This window comes from Rhyacophila brunnea, unplaced genomic scaffold (genome assembly GCF_057557595.1).
Source record: "Rhyacophila brunnea isolate RB1 unplaced genomic scaffold, BYU_Rbru_1.0 scaffold_5, whole genome shotgun sequence".
Lineage (NCBI taxonomy): Eukaryota > Metazoa > Arthropoda > Insecta > Trichoptera > Rhyacophilidae > Rhyacophila > Rhyacophila brunnea.
The window spans coordinates 42,149,440-42,170,875 of record NW_028233170.1 but is presented as its reverse complement, the minus strand read 5'-3'; the positions used below and the strand labels follow the sequence as shown (position 1 = coordinate 42,170,875).

Below are 21,436 nucleotides of genomic sequence, written 5' to 3'. Positions count from 1 at the left end.
TGCGAATGACACAAACGTTTTCCATTTTGATCATCGACATAAATATTTTTATTTAAATAATAAAATTGTCAATCCGTTTTAAATGCAAATTAAATGGTAAACACTTAAAAAAATATTCATTAATAAACGCGACTTAAAATTTGGCAGTGTTTCAATAGGCACTGTATAAATTTAAGCAACTTTTATCAACTCAATACCTGAATTCATTGACCTATTAGCTATCAGGATACCACATTTTGGTACTAATATTCGGGCCACGGTTAGCAGATAGTGTCACGTACATAACCTAAATGTGGCCTCCTTTAAGTTATTAGCTCAATACATGAATTATTTTTATTTTTATAAATACATATTTACACAGTAGCTTATAATATAATCTAATTTTCTTAATACTGATATCTTGAATTGTTTTCACATAAATTAACATCTTATCTTATTAACATTAATTAATATCTTACAGGAATAAATAATTTAAAATAAAAAAAATAGTTGTATTATCAAAATTATTTTTTACATTAAATAAAATGTAACATGCTGTTTTTTGTGATGAACGATAATAAATAATGTAAAAAAACTGAAATTGTAGTAAAATAATAAAAATTGAAAACTTGAAAACTGAAATTATTTTTCCAAATATAGAAAGATACTAGTTTTCCAATAACTTTTATTGTAACTTATATAATTTTGAAATAGCTTACATAGTTACTAATTCAATACTAAATAAGTGACTTTTCAATGACTGGCCCAAATAATGCATTTTTTAACATATCAGTCTCTAATGGTTACAACAAAAACATGTGTATTATAAAGAGAAATCAAATTTTATTATAAATATTAAATAGTAATAAGTCCAAAGAATTTGGACTATTAATAGGAGCCTAAGTTATTTCGGTAATGACATTTAAAAGTATTTATCAAACAAGCATGGTTAAGATGACTTCACAGATATTGACATCGCTCAGTTGCCATTCAGATTTTCTTATTCACTCAATGGTTACATTTTTTTTTATCGTGCAGTACAGTTTTAAACGGTTTTACACAAATTCTGACTTTTACAGGATTTTTCAATTAAATATTAAGGCCGAAGATTGTTAGTTGCATATCTACTTATCGTGACGGATTGTCTTTTCATACACCGGGAAAATTGGCAAGTAAATGTCATAGCAGTAGTGTGAAGTCACTTAATTATTGAACCAGATGTCCCTTTTTACTTTAGTTTTAAACATTTAGGCAATGACGTATCGTGGGGGTAGGCAGGTCATGCACTGCATAGAGGTAGAAAATTATGGGACGAAATGTGCAAAATCATATTTTATTAGAACAGAAAAAAAAGAAAGATAGTAATCAAAACTTAAGTGTAGACTGTTGTATTTGACCATTAAGAAATAATAAAGCAATAACACAGTTTTAAAAAGTAATGCATGTAGATAACGTAGCGCATTAATATCAGTTAGTAGGAGTGGAATTTTATCTCTGCTTAAGGGCGGAATTTTGCCCAGGGACGTCGCTGCATTTAGGCTCCGTCTCCATAAACGAATCATTTCGTTCAAAATCTTTGATTATAACGTTTAAGTAGGATTATGAATATTTTGTTAAAAGCAGGTGTTAAATTTTGAGAAACAAGATGTTATAAACTCTTTCATTGAAATATTATGTTATGACAGGATAAATAAGATTACAGAAAGTTTTTTATAAATGAATTATTAAATATTATTATAGAGATATTTACAATATTAAACGTCTAATTTGAAATATATGCGGTATTATTAATTAATGTTCATTGCATTTTCTCAAAAGTAAACCTAAGTACATCTAAAAAATGACTGTTTATTCAAGCACTAATTGTTTTATAAGCACGTATGCACTGTTTTCTTTGTCCTGCATAGTTTGCACTTAACCTCACAACACCAATGGAAAGTACAAGCGCATCTCTCGACGACTATTTGCTCTTGAGTCCTGTAACCTCTACCGCAGCACATCAGATCACAACCATCAACGCCGATGGATGTATCATTGCAATGTCTTCCGTGAGTTCCATGAATTCCCAGCCTCGAATTCTTTTCACAGAACCCTGGTGATGACTCCAAGTAAACAAGATCCTTGGTGCCTGGAGGTTTGTGTTCCGGATTATGAGGCTTCAGTTGGAAATTATACCTGTTTCTTTTTAGTCCGCGATGGTGGCCCGTCGCGTGAATACTGTTCATCGCTGAGTTTGTTGTGAATCCGGGGTTTGGGGGATTTTCTACTCCAGGTCTAAGGCTGTTGCTGACCATGACGCGAGATGCCCCGTCGAAGCGGTCTTTCAAGTTGTCTCCGATGGTGCGGAATGATGGTAGTCTCATCCAGCAGGTTTTTACTGTGCATGATCCGGACATACCGTGACATTTACACTCTTGGCGCATCTCTGACTGCACGTGCTATTAGAAAAAAAGAAAACAATCTTAGTTATATAATTAAATACGCGTTTCCATAAATGAGATCAAATACGTCTCGTAAAAAGTGCGATTTATTATATTTCAGTTAATCAGGTTTGAAGATACAGTCGAACTTGGTTATTACGATCACGGAAATAGCGAGATCTCGGATGTAATGAGAACATATTCGTTGATATTTTAGTTTATGACTTTCTCCATACATTTATTCACTTTTATAACGAGCTACTTCTCGGGTATACCGAGCCAAACTGTTAATGTGTCGATCGCTTAAAAACAACATTTTCGACCCAAAGCAATAAAATCCGATCGGGCAGTTAATTAAGCCGATGGTGCTGGGATCGGATTACTTTTATGACATTAGTTAAGTGTCTAAGTACCTAATTGGTGTTTTCACCGACAACATTGAAAAAGTATCCACGCATATGGTTGAAATTGCATGTAAAAAAATCCAAGCTTTGTGAAGTCAGTAGACGCCTATCAGCGCCGGCGGCTCAGCATTTCATGACAATAAACAAATTCTTTTGTAGTTTATGAATGCCATGCTTGTGTCGGGGATTTTTATGATGGTTTTCAGATTTTTTAAATGTTCTATGTTTAAATAGAACGTGGCGCGAAAAATGTTATATAACGAGTAATGGTTATAACGAAAAAATTCTGTCGGTCCCATCTTCCTCGTAATAACCAAGTTCGACTGTATTTTAATATAAATGTGTGGTGAAATGCTTTCTGAAGAGAGACCAATTATACATACATTATTTGTGATACTCAAAGAATAGAAAACCTAATTTATCTTTCGTTGTGATTACTGACAGAAATTTAAAAAAACATTTTCACCTTGCAGCAAGTTAGAAACGATATGCCTAACTTTACTTAACTTTACAAAATTATAACGAAAAAATATAAAAAAATAGCTTACCGCTCTCCCCGCTTCATTGTTGTGGAGGTTCATCTTTTCTCTCAGGTTTCTCCCTCTCTCGCCAGTATCGACGAAGTCTCTGGAGAACTTGAAGCCGTAGCCAATGTTGTCTGAGCAGCCTCCCCATTCCCAGTCTCTAACTCCAGCTGCCGTCGCTGAGGCCGTCTGCAGAGCGTGAGGTGCACGTGCTTGGTGGCTGTAGTCACACGTGCAGGATTCCACGCTGCCCTCCGCGCACGCCCGCGCGACTGCATGCGTCACAGCCGCGCTTGTGATCGCGTAAATGAACGCCGTTTCGCGACAACCTAATAAAAAATAATACATTGTTTAGTTCACCTACTTGATTGTAATGACAATATCAATGGGGTACTGCGCAAATATTTTCAGTTGTTCGGTTTTCAAAAAAAAATATTGAAATATTTGAATTATTTAAAAATCGTTAAATGAGATAATATCTTTTCAAATATATACTTATTTACATGTAAGTACACAATAAATTTACAGTATATTGGTAGTCACCTAATTTCGGTTAAAACCAACCGAAATTGTAGGTACGAATAATAAAAAAAAATATTCCCATTAAATACTCAATGAGAGTCTCATTTGAAGAAGAATGAGCTTAAGCTAATACCGAGGCTAGGACAGGGCACACAATGGGTAAAAGATTTGATGTCCTCATGGGAAGAAGCAATTCGCAGCTCTGCGATGAATGTGATGTTTTAGAGGATATTGTACATATAGCAGTACAATACCCTAAATATAAACGTCACAGAGCACAGCTGCAAATTGCGGATATCTATAAAAATGTCGACGAATTGAAAGGTGCTCTGGTGGTGGGTAAGACGGAAGAGCTTGGCAAAATTGTAAAGTTTTTTAACAGAATAGGAATGAGGACCTGATCGGCGGATCCACTTCTAAAAGAGAAGAGGCGATATGAAAGCGAGTCACAGTCAAAGCCTCGGTAAAATCACCAAAAAAACTTTCATGTCGGATTTGTTCATACAATTTTTGATGGCTAGACGAGTACTTTATCAGCTATAAAACTATCGAGCCAGGGATGCTTCTTGCAATAATTTATAATAAATATGTATATGATGATATTGCCAAGGTTATTAGATTATTCAACTTGATTTAAGTATATATTATATAAGGATTCCTTCAATTAGATTAAATATAGATAGCAACATTAATTAAATATGAGCTAAATATAACCACAAATTGAGTTGTTGAAATATATCATGTAAAAATTATGTGAAGTTTAATATAGGTATGCAAGCAAAAAGCTAGATCTTAAGTGAAACGTATATGAAAATGCTTACCTCTATCCACAATTTTTCCAAACAGATTCTTCCCTCTGAGGAAATTTTTTGCTGAGCAGTTCCATCGTCTGTTGCGGAATTGGAACTGGCACTCAGCCACGGCTTGGTTAGCGCCCTTCATCACAGCAACCAGAACTCCAGGGTTTTCTTTTGCAAGCCTTCGTTGTTTCCGCCGTAATGTACCGTGGACTGCTGGATCCAAGTAAAGTACTCCCGGTGACATTGGAGATATGTTGTTTGGCTCTCCAGCTTTTGCAATTCCCCTGTAAAATATATTTTAGTCAGTAAATTGCTACTAAAGATATTTGAAAACCTAGAGATATGATGAGAAATGTTTGCCAATGTCACAGACGCTGAAGAAAACTTTCGCTAGAGTTATTATATAAAAGTGAATCTGTAATTTTTTTTTTCATTACTAGTTATTACATTAGTTTCAAGATATTCGGCATTGTATAAGTCGTAAAAATTTCAACATTCTTTAAAATTCACCCAGTTCAATAAATTATGAAACGTATAAACAGATTAACAAGAAAATAACACAAGCTTGATTTTGTTATGGGGTTATTTTATTAACTATTCAATACATTATTATACTGTGAAACATGTTCGAATTGTACTAGAAAAGAAAACTATTCCATTACAACATGTTTATGAATGAACAGAACACGAAAATTCTTGTATAATATCTAGGAAATAATAAAAACATATTAATTATACAAAATCACACTATCAAAACGTCAATAGGCCACTAATATATAGATAGACTGTATTTTTTCTATGGCTACCAATTGAATCATACTAAAAAATGAGGAATCATCATCAAATAAATGTAAATTGAACAAATTAAAACCATTAATTATTTATTGTTTTAGATATAAAATCCATAGACAAGATAATCCTGTGTAAAAACTGGGATTCTAAAATAGGAAAACTTAATAAACGAATCAATTATTATTTGTGTTGTAATATTATAATCGATCTAGAAAAGCTCTCTTATTGAAACAATAGGTATAAATTGCCATATTACATAATTAGCTAGAAACTAAAAACCTACATGAAAAATTTTCAAACCGTGTTTATCTGAGAGAAGTGTTAAATATTATACGTAAACAAACGAAAACTATTTGAAAATACCAATAACAAAACTTGCAGAAAATGCATTAATAATGTTTAATTTCCTGCATACGAAAACAATATGGTACATAATTATGTGTCTAGAATTATTACTGTCGATGGGTACCTACTCTTAGTAGATATAATATGCAAACATTTTTTTGTCATTTTAAATTATTCATAAAACTTATCGATGTTTTACTTCCAGTCCACTTGACCCACCTTTGTTTAAATATTGATTTAAAAATCAAACAATAAAAGAAAGGTGTGAACCAGTTCGTAGTGTACACAGTCGAAGGAAATAGTTTTTTTTACGTTTTTGGGAAATAATAATAATATATTATGAATCTACAAATAAATGGCCGAGGAGTGCTGTGTTTAACAATGCATAAAGATAAAAATAACATCCGTGTCGTTGCTGTATTTGTTCTTATGCGTGATCAGTCTTTATGTGTATAAATAATTATTGAATATTACTCAATATTAGTGGATACGATACTTTACTGAGCGAATATTTTGCATTTACCTCAAAAAACCAGTGGCGAAGACTACAAATAAAACCAAAAATACTAAAGAAACCTATTTTATTTTAATATATTATTTGATTTAACACAAAAAATATATACAGTACTGCAAGGGTTGATAGTTTTACAACGTAACACGACATATTCGTTGGGGCGTCGGGAGAGAGAAGTAATTCAATATGTATCGTAGTAGATTTTTGGATTTCCACCATGTGTCCTTCTTCCTCCTTTACTCGACGTTTCCGGCTCGTTGCAGAGGCCATTATCAAGAGATGATATTTATGTTTAATGATAAAAATGTAGTGTAGATATATGAAAGTAAGCTTGGTCTAAGAATGTCAAAAGGAATCCGATTTGTTAAAAGCAAACGTTGCTCAGAGTAATGTGTCATTCGTTACGACCAGAGACACCGGCTCAAATATTGGATTATGCTGATAGCGCCGGAAGCCATGCCGTTTTTAACCGTAATCCATCATCCCTGTTAATATTGTCAGGGTTTCTATGCCCGAAACGCAAAACGAAAGTCCGAAACGTCGAGTAAAGAAGGAAGAAGGACACACGGTGGAAACCTAAAAATCTACTACGATAAAAAAACAACCGTGAAAGCCTCAAACATTATATAATTTAATATGCTTAATATAAGTGCAGTTTACACTAGTAACCTTAAAAATAATGACATTAACTCTGTCTAATTCTTCCACAAGAGGACAAAATGCATCTTTGTAGTTAACGATAAATAAATGATACTACATTATTTATTGCAAATGTACACAGGTAAAAATACGCATTTCGGTGTATATTTATGAATAATATGAAGACCGTTCGGATGTGAAGTTTTCCGGCTACTAATCGTTTAGCTACTTTCAGCTAGAAGCCTTCGCCATTATTAGATAGGCACTAAATACATCAGTTGAAAGGAAAAACTTTCTCTGATATCAGTCTGAATTTTGGTTGCACCGGAAGGTCATTGAGACGAGGGAAAAATTGTTAGCTTTCAAAAAGTTTGCTGCGTCTTATGAAACATGTGAATATATCTTCTTACTATGGATTGATTGACATTGATCATAACAGATTAAATCAGAATAGCTGTAGTTAACGTCAACCATTATCTTAAAAGGCTGCTTATATTGAGACAGTACTGACATAGCCTTGAAGGGTCTAAAGTTCGATATTATGTATAGTGTGTGGTTGAGAAGTGTCAAGTGGTGGACGAAAATTAAAAAGAATGAAGAAGAAAAATTGATATAATTAGTACACAAGTACAAGAATTGTTTTAAAATATTAACGCTTAAAGCTTAAACTAGGTACATACCTATTATATATCTATTTCATTTATTATTATTGCCTTGAACTTAAATAATGTATAATGAAAATATTATATTATGTTCAAAGACAAAACATAATATTTAAATTATCTATAACGGTAGATAAAATAAAAAAAAAAGATTTTTGGATCATTTTAAATGCAACAGTAAAATACTAAGAAATTAAAATATCTAATTAGGTAGTTTAAAACAATACCTAATTATTACTAATAAAAGTCTTCTGTAATCATGCTCCATATATATACCTACTTAACGTTTCAATTAAGATCCAATTCATAGTACGAAAAAAATATTTATATATTCTCTGATATGACGATATTAGAATTATATACTTATAGACGACAGTGGCGTGTTTAGTGATACAAAGGTCCGACGCACTGACGATCGCGTTAAAAGAACATTTAATATTTTGGTCTAATTTTATGTCTAGTTTGAACTATTTCGGGGCCCCATTTTAAATTAATAGCATAAATCCATAGCATCATTTACGTCAATAAGTAATTTAAATTGTACGAAAGACAATATTTTGTGTAGTAACTGGATTTTAAATGAAAATAAAGTAGGTACGTAATATATGAATCAATAATAATATAAAGAAAAATGTTATGTAAGCTGACAATGTATATATATATGCACATTCTGTATGGAGAGGTTGAAGGAAACGAGATATTAAGTCTTTCCGAAGTGTTTTTTCAATATTGAAATCTTGAATACACACGGTTACAATGCCTGATTGTATGCAGAGCCAACAAACAGCTTAGTCCGATATTAGTTTGCTGTGTTCTCGGAATCAATATTGACGTTTTGTTTTAAAGATTGTTTGAGCTCTGAAGGGATTGAAGAAAATTTACTAAACCACTTTATCTTTAAAATATTATGCACCTTTGTTAAACATGGCTTAAGAGTTACAAGTAATAATATAGTAAAGTAAATTATTTAGTCACCTGTATTATTATCATGATGTGAATCATTGATTAGATATTATGATATCATAATATGTGTATAATAATATGGGGTCTAGGACGATTTGGCACCGGACAACTGGACGCCACGGAATTCAAAAATAAATAGACGTTAGGTACTTATAGGTACTTTAAAAAAAATATTCAATATTATTATTTATACTTTATTGATTATGTTATGATTTAAAAGTTGGTAAGAATGTAAATATGCAGACGTAAACAATGATTTAATCGTGCATATGTTTAAGTTTCAACGAAAAAAGAGTTTTTTATTTAATATAAAGCCTTAGGCATGGTATTTCTCAATCCGCGATAAAGAATACATTATGTTAAGAGTAAAATGAATTCAAACTACTAAGTTGTAGATAGAAACTGATTAAAATACCTCGTTTATACGTGTCTACGACAGTGCGGCGTCCAATTGTCCGGAGGCCAGTCGTCCCATTCCCATAATATGTGCATACGTCGTAAATTGTTACATTATAAGGTCGTTTAACGATAATTAAAAATATATATATATATATTATATACGTAACTAATATAGTTTTAATACTAAAATGAGTCTTAAGAGTGTAGATGCTACTATTAACCGTTTGGATAGCCATGAATTATTTAAAAAAATATATTATATTACACTCCTGATTCGTACAAAGGTAAAACAGATCATTTACGGAAGTATATTGCTGAAAATTTGATAGAAAACATGTAAAAAAGTGATCATTATTAAATAAAATACATACATAATAATATAGTTATTGATAAAAATCGTAATTAGTGAAAAAAATAGTTGTTTCTTATAATATGTCAATAGATAATGAAAAATAAAAAGAATCAGACAATATCAGAAAAAAATGTAATAAATTATCCTGTTATGTATTTACTATTATGAATGGCAAATATTTGACTTTGAAGTTACTTATTTTGAAATAGGCGTTATAACGAAACATTTCCATTCGATCACTATGATGGTTTATAGTTTTGTTAATTTTGAAGATCCCATGATATAAAAATAAATAAAAACCGTATATTTCAACTCCCAACGCAATTACTTACTTACTAAAATTTGCATACTGTAAAATAAAAATAGTTTTATAATTATTGAAGATGACAGTGATAGCTGATGACATAAAGTATTATTGGCGGTGTAGTACAAGTGAGTACATTAGTGTTTATATTATAGGTATTTTTGATATGGAATTTTATGACCTTAAATATATTACTGGTTTAAACTGTATCGAGACCCATTTTTTTAAATGTTCAGACGGATCGATTGCGTTATCTGCGTACAGGACAATTGCCACTGCACATATAATTTACCGGAGCAAAAACGTTGAGTAATTCAAGGATAATTTAACTTAAGCAGAATATCCGTTTATTAGTTAACAAATTCCTAACTTGTGTAGTTAGGTATAGATTTTTAGGTATATCAAGATTGATTTTATAACTATGCGGAAAGTACATGAAGTGAAAATGTTAAATAAAATAAATATTAGTCAAACTATGAAGAATAATAATACGACAATGTGTACGTGTGTTGAAATATAAACAGAGTTAACACTGCTCTGAATTTATTTTACGGACAATGCAAACAAAAATACGCGGGCTGATCAGCGCAGTGCATCTTGATTGTAGGTCATTCCGCTCGTATGTAAGCCATCCGCGTCCACTGCATTGCATTACAGAGATGTCAACAAACAATGACGACACTCGCAAAGGTTGAGCAGTCGTAGATGTGGAGTACCTTCAAAGGAAGCCGCTTCCAGAGGCGCGAATCCGTCAGTCACGATTTTGGACGTTCTCACGATTTCGCATATTACAAAGTTAGTTCTCACTCGCGAGATTTTCGTTATGAGATCGCGTCGGAGATTAGCGACAGTTTTATTTATTACGGAAGGATGTTTGCAGGTTTCTTCTTCCGACAAGATTCGGAGTGACGATTGTAAAATGATATTTTTCGCAATGCAACGTGATTCGCGCGATTCAGTATCACACCGCGTGCTAACTTTTTATGGCTGTTACGTGTATGATTTAAAAATGAACTCATTAGATATAGCTACACATATAATTTGAGTCAATTCGTTTTCTAATAATAATACATATATGCTAATAAAAATATAAGAAACGAGAAATATACAATATCAACACGAATAATTACAAGATAAAAAGAACTTTTTATATAGGTACAACGTTTTTAAATTTTCTGTTGAATCATATAATCTTGACTTGACTACTGTGCGAAAACATCTTCTTGGCTACGCTTCTATGCGCTGTTGTTTACTAAATGGGAGGAGCCTGTTAGTTTATAAAGGAATTGCGGTTAAAATGGGCGGAGCATGTTAGTTCACAGTGTTAACACGTAGCCAAGAAGATGTTTTTGCACTAAGTATAGCTTAAACGATCAAAAAAATTGTATTTGATAGAAATAACACTGAAATTTCATTTTGACACTCATATTGATTTCCATAGTAACGCACGTATATATTAATAAATTAGTTGTTTGGACCCTAGCAATCAATAATAGTGGATTGGATTACGGATTTCTTCCGAAATAACTTTTCATACAAAACAGAATTAACTGAAAATGAATTTAATTCTACTTCAAAATGGCTGAAAGTATTAAAAAATGCATTAGCATCGTGTTCTGATATATTATAAAAGTTTCAAATGTCTAGCTAGTCGGAAAGTTAGTTAAAAATCGATCGCAAGATTTGTACCGGACAAATAAGAATACGAGGTAAGAAAAACGTTGTAATAAAAATAAGGATGCATAATAGGTAAATTGTGGTCGAAACCTAAGATTGCCGAACGCTCTTCTATTGTCGGGTGCTTTAATTAAAATGTAGTTACTCCGCTATTCTAATAAGAGAGGATTTGAAAAAATACAACTGGGTGATTGCTATATTGGCGCCGATAAATATCAATGAATTGCATCAACAAATGCACATAGATAGGTAGGTACATACATAACGTACCTACATACTAGATAATATAAATATTTAAATTTTATTATTTGAATTGATGACCCCACAGCTAGAAAATATATTATAAATTGTGCAATAGTCGATGAAATGCTTTCACATTTAAATTATTACTCTGAGCTGCAGCAACACGATGCATTCATAATATTCACATATTATTATGTATATAGGTTTACAAATGGATATAAGTATTAGTATTATATATCTAGAGTGACGTAATATATTTAATTAACCACTTAATTGACAGAATGGGTTTTAAAAGCCTTTAAGATAGTCAGTGACAGAAGATACTCTTTTTGAATTTATCAGAAGGGAAAATAGAGCCAGGACACCTAAGCTGAGAGTGTTTGACTGTGGAGAAAGAAACACAAAATTCCTGAGGTTAATACAGTTTAGGTTATTTGCGACAGGCAGAACATATTGTAGAATTTTCTTTGGGGTGGCTAAGAGTCATCGATAATGATTACGTAACCAAATATATAAAAAGTTCAGTTAGAAAGAAAACACAAATAGGTACCTATGTTTTATATTTTTTTTCATCAACATTTATGGATGGTAATCTATAATGTTTTAAGTAAATGAGTAGATTTTCGATTGGCTAGATTAAAAACCTAATTTAACTACAAATGCATACTTACACTGAGGAATCTACTAAATTTCACACAGTAGAATGAAACAAAATATTAATATTGAAATTAAAAGCAATTCACTCCAGCTTCAATATAATATTGACGTTAATACCTAAACACATGGAATATAGTTTTTATGTATCACTATAATATATTATGGATAATATTACCTAGGTTTTGTGACAAAGATGTATCTTATCAATATGATACTATCTTATTGTACGTATAGAGCGATTTATTAGTTTTTTGAATGATAGAAATTTTTGATTGACAATGTGAATTATTTAAAAAAAAAATACAAAATAACTACATAGTTTATAACTCGAACATATGAAATGTTACAAATATATAACAAGGTTGTATACATAATTACTATCATCACAAAATATGCTTGATTTTACTAAAAAAAAATACATAAGTACCTACTCAAAAGTATTCAGTTTGTAGTTCAGATATTATTTATTAACTGACATTGAATAATTATTGTTAATATTTATATATTTGAAGTGGAGTTTTGAGGAAGCTTGTTAATAAATATAAAATTTTACCAAGTTTTTAACGAAGTATGATATGCATATTATAATATAAATAACATTGAATATTTATATTACAAGAAAAACCGATGATTACATTCAAGCAGTAGCACTGTGTTTATTATTGTGCCACACACAATCTAAAACTGCGGTTTAATTCCCGGCGGTGACTTGCTTTATTTAATTTCCACTTGCGTGAAAAAATCGTACAGTCAAACAGGTATAAAGAAGTCATCAAATTACAATAAAAAAAACTGAATAATAATATGAATGATCAGCATATCATTTGGCAAATTAAGACTTCTTAGAACGGTCTGAGGATGGTGTCCGGAACTCGCGGTATCGTTGCCCGCTGAGTAGTGGTTTTGAACAGAGTTATTCCACATAATAAAGTGGGTACCGATTTGATTTGCGAGCCACAGGTGGTCACGGAGGAATATTGTATAGGTGGTCCGGGATGTGGTTCGAAAAAACAGTTTGATATTATTTAAATAAATTAATCAACTGAGAAGCGTTGAAATCGAATATTTATTGTATTGCATCCGCGATGTTAACACAGAAATAAATCAAGAGGCAGGGAAGTAAAACAATCACAGTTTTTATAATGTCAAAATAATATACCTATATAATATTAAATATATTATACTTGTTGCAATATTGGTGTGTAAAACCCAGTTATCTATAAGAATTTATTAAAATAAAATAGAACTAGATGAGCCTTTCATATAGCGTATAATATTGATATAATAATGGCTTATATGTGTTTGATAGCGTCTAGATGATTTTCAGTGAAAATAAAAAAATCGTGTCAGTAGGTAATACAACACACTATACCCTCTAGGTACGTACCATAATACATATATGTAGGTGGGTATTTAATAAACCTTTAAAGGTTTATTATATTAAATTGTTGACTGTCTAGGAATGATTAACATAATATTATGGTAATAAAATGCTTATATCATTTTGTCTTATAGGCCAAATTTTTTTATCTTCTCAATATGTTTGTTGAAGTTTATTACCATCGTTACAGAGAGTTGACGCGAATAGCTAATATACAATACTTACAAAAGTAATTTAATATACCAGCCACCCTCCACATTGTGGAAATTGGCTCCATCATAAAATATATTATTTGTCCGTATAGTAGGTATAGTATTTTTATCTTAAAAAGGCATGTACCCACCACTCCGACCGCATGCACATTAAAATATAATATATTTCTCGTATAAATTTTATTAGTAGAAGGCGTGCGCTTTCGTAAAATAAAACACTCACAAAAATAATTCAATAAAAAAACCTACATTCCTACATTTATTTGTTTCTATGTAAGTTTTATAAGTATTGCTAGTAAAGTATTTGATACATTTATGTGCATATTTAGTGCCTATGTAAAATATTTTCCATCATTCAGCCTCAATAAAAATATTAGTAATCAATAATTAATACATATAAAATCAAGGTGTTTTGTGTATCAATTTAAATAGGTACTAAAATGACTGAAAAAATGAGACAATGATGACTTAAATTAATAATATTGTGCAAATAATGATTAGATAATAAATAATATTACGTGCATTAAAATGTTTATTTTAAATCATAGGTAGCCAGACGTTTAGTTATAATATTTGATTAAATAAGGTGTAGACATGTTTATATGGTTCATAATAATAATGCTATGATGACAAAGCTTCAACAAAGTATACGCAGATCCACAAGCACTTGAGTTTTTTTCTGAGCTAATTGTTTACACCACGCTATGGAATAAATTATAATACCCTTCATAATATGTTACGAACAGTATTATTGATTGACATAGTCTGGAAAATAGAACACAGGCTATGAAATTTGCTTCCGAGAATTTAATTTAAAACTATGTATGTGATGGTATTGCATTATTTATTAATTATCATATTATTTCTCGCATTATAAAAAATATTATTAGAGTAATTATTATGACGTAGGTATGTAATATCCATGGCAAAGGGAGAAATTACAGGCAATATCAAAATTCATAATGTAGGTACTAGATTTCGCTTGGCCAATACACTGATCTTCTCAATCTTTCTTAGATCGTATACGAAAAATATATACCTTTTTAGATACCTACGTTACAGGAGAATACAAAAATAATAAAAAGCGCGCCACTTTATGGGTGTGTAGTGAAAGAGGGTTGGTACAATTTTATTCAAAGTGAGGAGAAATATGAGATAAACTACGTATTAAAGAAATATGATATTTTATGTGCATCTGTATTTTTAAGTTTGTAAGTAAGTTTAAGTGAAGTAAACGACACGCGAATTTAATATTGTTAATGTTTAATGATACTATTTGAAATTTGGATTTCTTACGTTTTATGGCATGGCCGTCTTTAAGTGATTTTGTTTTCTAATATCTTTTCTTCTTGAACAAAATGTGTCACTATCGCCATAATATGATTATAATATAAAATAATTATAATGGTAAAACAAACCTAGCTTTAAAGTTTTGGTCTATGGTGACTGACTTTTGCATTTATATTTTCTCAGTGGAGTAATAGCTTCGCAATGTGGTGTTGGATGCTTATGCTAAGGTTCTAAAAGAAATGAACGTAAAATACCGAGACTGTAAAAATATGTTTCTACAGAGTTATGTAGTTATTTAGCCACATAGTCAGAAAGAAAAATAATAATTTGGAAAGGGTCATCGTCAACGGAAGCATCGAGGGTCAATATGGTAGACGGTGGTCGCCGACATGTTGGTTCGACCAAGCGAAGAGAGAATAGAAGAGGGTTTGTAATTAGGACTTTGATGACAAATTTGCGAGCTTATTAAAAAAAAACTGTTACACACTCAATGCGATGACGAAAAAAAAATGATGATCGCTAAAATTGAATTATTAAAGAATGGTTATTTATCATTTTGTTTCAAATTAATAAGATTTAATAATAGGAATCGTAGTGTTTATAATTTTAAATAAGTAATTCAAATATCGAATTCAATGAATCGGTTAAATTAAAATTACAATTAAAAAACTAAACAAAGAAATGGTAAAAAAATCCTGGAATTAAAATATAGATTAGCACTTTTTTCTGTGGTCAATAATTATCTGTAAATTGGGGGTTTCGCCCGTTTGTTAGAAATATACCTACCTACCAATGGCGTGTGGTATCTTTTGATATCAGGCATGCTCTTTAAAATCATACTTATGCCTATATTTAAATTATACTTAAGTGTATTTAGGAATATATTATATAACATTTATTTCGTCATGCCGAATATTCCAATTTTTGAAATAGGTTCGTCATTTCTACTGAATAATCGATGACGGATTTTTAAAACAAATTAATGTAGTGGTACTGTTGAAATTATACGTTGACTACGCTATATTAAACTAATGGCGAACTGAAACAGAACAAAAATATACTGTCAAATAGCAAGTCGCAGTTAGTATGTCATTAAATTTATTTATTGTATTTATGGATAGGTATTTATAATATGAGATGGCGCTGCATCCACAGCATCTATGGACCGTACGACCCTGATATATACTTAGTTTATTAGTACGTGTTCCAGTGTATGAAAAAAAATGTCGAACATATCAAATCATCGATAAAGTCTTCCGAATGCTACGGACATTATCTTAGAAGAATGATATTAAAATTCACATAAAAATGTGTAAGTTAAATATGTATTTTTCTAACTATAGATTAAATTAAACGAAGTAGGTAAGAAAGCAAATTACAGTTAAAAAATATGGAATAAGATTAAAAATAAAATAATCTCTATTTTTAATAATACTTACATGCAACCCTTACTCGTAAGCAGGTAGGTGCATTGCATTCTGTAGTAGGTATTTACCAAACAATTAAGTAAGGAATTCTGGATACCGTATCGATCAATCACAAGTGATGAGTGACTACTCACTACTGTGAACGTGAAGCACTATTATTTATAGGGATCTTGTTATAATATTAACTTAAGCTCCAACCTTCAAGATACCCTTTTAACTTAATTACTTGAACAAGTGTTGATAAGTGTAGTGTTTAATAAGGTTAAAGTGTGATCCTTCATCCAAAAAGGGTAATGGATTATCATTTTTTCTAGTCGACTCATACCTGTAGTTGAATTGTATCTAAAGAGGTAGTTTTTTTAATCTATACTGATAATGTAATAATATTATTATTTATAGACAGTAATTTTATGCCGTATTTGTTAGAAAACTGTAAGAAAATTGTAAGATATTTAGTTCGTGGTATTTGAATATTAATTAGGCTAATAATTTTGATATTTATAAAAAAAAACTATGTAACTATCCGTATTAAATATATAATATTATAGTATACTTGAGGAACCTTTAAAAAATTAGGCATATAATAAATAATAATAATAAATAGTAAACGTCAATCAACCGGTTTTAACGCAATTTGATTAGGTATATCATGCATCTAATTATATATAGCTGGATTATTAATATTAATTATCAATTATTTGAATTATTGAGGTAGGTACATAAATAACAAATTCAAATTAAATTCAAAAAATAAGATCCATCTATAAATAAGGATTTGAATTCAGAAACATTGCATTGATCACATTAATATCTACGTTTTTTTTTTAAATTCATTGTTGATTTTCTCTTCTCGTTGTGGAAACGTAGTTCGAAATCATTTTAGAAATGTTAAAAGGGGCTTCCAAACCTGTCACCGCTCACCATTATTTTTTTGAATAAGTACTAAATGACTACAAAGAACATATTCAAAATTTCAGTGGTTTATTCTGTAAGTATTTATAGCCTATATATGTACAAATGGCGAAGGGTGTAGGAAGGCTGTTAACTCATTTAGTGCAAACACCACGACTGGCGCGTTTTGGAGTCGTTGGACATTAGATATAATTAACGTGTTATTTAAATGTGGTAATTGTAATTAAATGTAATTAAAAGGTTAGCAGTGATTGTGAAGATCCGACATAAATAGTGTACGAAAACAAATACCTAAGTGTGACTGAAAAACTTTAGTGTGCACTATTTATGTTGAATCTCAACAACCCCTCGCCACTGGGAGGTGCCTCTATCATTTTATCAATATTCAATGTCTTATAATCCAATGGTTTGGAGAAATTTAAATACGTTAATAAACAATGTATTATTAGTAGTAGGTATCGATTCAGTTTGACGGTACTATTTCTCCACAAAATGAAATAGTTTGCTTGGACACCACATCAATTAGGTACGAGTACTATAAGCACATTTTGATACCTAATAAAAATATTTCTAGAGAAGACTTATTTATCTACAACGTATTTTGATGACTTCGTTAAGTAACCCTTTAATAAGCGCGGTAAATACTGTTTCGATTTTTTAAAATCATGTCTAAGTTAAGGATTTCTCTATGTTATTAAATTTTGATTAATCGTATCCACAATCTTACTTGTTGCATTATTATATTACTACTCGATCAAACATAACATTCTTCTATTATGAAATGGATAGATATTAATCAGGCAGCTTTGGAGGGGTGGAGTTGTATTAAATATCACCGAGCACGTAATAAATGAGGAGATTGATTAATTTGAATAAATAATTTAGGGGTAGGGAAATATTATGTTAGGGATGTACCTAACTATCAATTGCGCATAAAACCTACTTACCTATGGAAGTTTTTTTTTTTTAAATAAATCATATTAGCCATATACCTACTCGTAGATATATAATAATTATGTATAAACAAAAATAATTATACATTCATAAAAACGATGTTACCTTTTTTTACTGGTTCAAATACCTAATTATAACAATGTATTATTGGTAATGTATACCTGTTTGAATTATCAAACTTCTAACGCTGTACCTATATGATTGATCGCAGATATTATGTAAAATAATAGATTAATATAATATTTGAGTAGCTTAGTATTAAAGTGGGACATAAGCCATTTACAAAATTGTACAGGAGACTCACAAACATGTGTGAGAAGTGTCTTTTTTTCATATAAATAATATACCAACTTTAAACTAAAAAATCTCTATGAAAACTACCGTTTTTGATGAATTTTTTGAAAAGAGCATCACTTGCACTACCATAATCAATAAAAACATGAATTTAGTGGGAGGTGGCGTTTGTCTCACTTTGATAATATTAAGCTACTCATTTAAACATAATATGTGTAAATACTATCATTAACACGACACGTTATTTCATTAAAATTCTTAATGTTTAAGCCTTTAAAATCGGACATGTGCGGAAAGGCTAGCAGAATAGGACAACAATACCTAAAAATGTGCGGCATGAATGCTAATTTGTAATACCTATATATTTTTATTGTGACGTACTTATCTATAGTCCTTTGCATTCATCTTGTTTACGAAATAATGACATTCATAATGAATCCTATCCTTTTTATTCTTCAAATGTTGTGTTCATTAATATGTCAATGGTTATCTTTTTAATTTAAGTAAGTATATGTAAGTACCTAAATATATGCACATCTTTATTTTGTGCATATTTTTATTTAAATAAGTACATATATCTACCAATACTATTATGCAGTAACGAAGGGTTGAGGTAGGCTGTAAAGATCCGACATAAATAGTGCACACTAACCTATTTTATCTAAATAAATGTATGACTGACATAGTTTAGTATGCACTATTTATGTCAAATCTTTACAGCCTACCTCCACCCTTCGCCGCTACTATTATGCACAAGATTCAAGTATAAAGTAAATACCTATTCACACAAAAGATCTCAAATACCTACCATCAATAAGAGTATTATTGTTTTTCCAATATCTTTAATAAAAGTCAGTGAAATAATATCACTTCAAATTACCTGTAAAAGCTTTTGTAAAACCAAACAGAAGTTACGGTGAATAGGTGACTATTCATCTATAGCTGAGAACAAAACAAAGTGCGTCGAAAAAAATCATGTTTTCACGCATATTTAGCGTTAAATAATAGTGTTACATTATTGTTTTTACCTGTGATATTTTCAATGAAGTTATAAATAACCAATTATCTGCTTCATCACACAAAAAGAAGAAACGCATTATTCACGTCAGTGTAACCGAGGATTTTTTTTAAACTAGTAGATACATTCAAAAAGAAAGCATTATCGTTATTCTTTTCATGAGGGTTTTCAATTGTTTGAGGAAATAATAGATTGGGCATTTCTACTGTGCTACTGGATGAATTATGTCAGATGATCTAGTTTTGCATGAAAACTGTATAATAATAAAATTAGGTAAGTATTATTTAGTTTACTCAAGTCTTTGTGAAATAAATTAAGAATGTGAACTTTTGTTTAAAATGTATTATAGCTCAATAGGTATGCATTTTTTTCGATTAGGTTTACATTTAAAATATTTATTGAACTAATTAATTTATGAAACATAATATTATTGATTCGATAGTTAAGTATTGCCATTTTTTAAGGTTTTGATACCTAATATAAAATGTACTTTAAATATTGTAGTTTTTACTAGTTTTATAAAAATTAAAATAATATAGGCACTTAAGTAGTACAAGGATATAAAAAAATTTTGAATTAAACAGTTTTGGGGTAAATATAAAATAATACGTTATTAAAGAGAACAAAAAAATTGTAGGTATAATCAATTGTATGACCTATAATAATTGTATCACCAATTTGAAAAAAATATTAAAATAGCAACTCATAAAAACAGTGAATACCGATGATTAATAAGTTATTCAAGACAAATTTCAATCTATTTTATATAAGTAAGTTTCTATCAACTCATTGAAATCATAGATTTTATATTTTTAAAGTGAAAATTCAAATCGAATCATAAATAAGTGAAAGCAAATGTACTAAAATAAAGCCGCCGATAACTTTGTGAATATCTTAGTATATTTATGAATAGTATTTACACAATAAATAATGCTATTAATAGTAGAAAAATTAAATGTGAATACCGATTGAGCACAATAATTGAAATTTTAATATGAAATATGTCAAGTAGGTTTATCAAGGAAATTTTCTCACCACCACATACTGCCTTTTCCTCTCCTCGGCTTGTTCGAATTTTCACCAGTCACTTGGAAAATAACGGCAACCAACACTGTTATCCGAAACCACTGCATTTTGTAAGTTTGTTTTTTTAATCGCAACTATCACAAAATAAACTTTTAACGCTTTCGTGAAAAACTGCTACCGTGCATCATCAAATAAAAGTTTATTCTTTTTCTTGTCAAAGAGATTTTTCATTTTAGACAACACAGTTTCACCGAACGGTTACATATCGGTTATATTTCCACGCAAACTAAAGTTGAATTTATTATTATTGTTAAATAAACTTGTTTTATATTGTTATTGTTTGTTGGTGTTATTAAATAAAGTCACTGATGTAAATTGTTAAGAGCTTGTTAAATGGAAAGCTCGGTCGACGAGCTTTGCAACGCACGAGGTCTGAACGCAAAAAGAGCACCGGTTTGCAAAAAACTATTGTCTATCGGTGAGCTTTCGCGCGTGGCCGATGCAACGTCGATATTAATTGATTTGGATGACCGGTGACAACCCGGAGGCGTAGTCGAATGAGGCTCTCGCGCAGGATGTGCACTGCAGAAAAGAGTGACTCTAAGCCCACGCCTGTGGTCCGAGAGTTACGTCCCAAAAGGTCCGACGGGTGGGGGGAGGGCGGAGCCTCGGCCAGGTAAAATGACAGGTATCGACGCTTATACGTTCAAACTTTTCCCATTCATC

General features: G+C 30.7%; 1 protein-coding gene across 1 annotated transcript; it reads right to left on the bottom strand.

The window, feature by feature from the left end:
* Positions 1–1,845: 1,845 nt before the first annotated feature.
* wg (Wnt family member 1 wingless) lies at positions 1,846–20,784 on the bottom strand. Its single transcript, XM_085956088.1, has 4 exons — positions 20,720–20,784; positions 4,671–4,933; positions 3,352–3,656; positions 1,846–2,417 (listed from the first exon to the last, which is right to left on the bottom strand). The coding sequence occupies exons 1-4, from the start codon at positions 20,725–20,727 to the stop codon at positions 1,848–1,850; spliced, it is 1,146 nt and encodes a 381-aa protein (XP_085812214.1). The 5' UTR covers positions 20,728–20,784; the 3' UTR covers positions 1,846–1,847.
* Positions 20,785–21,436: the final 652 nt, after the last annotated feature.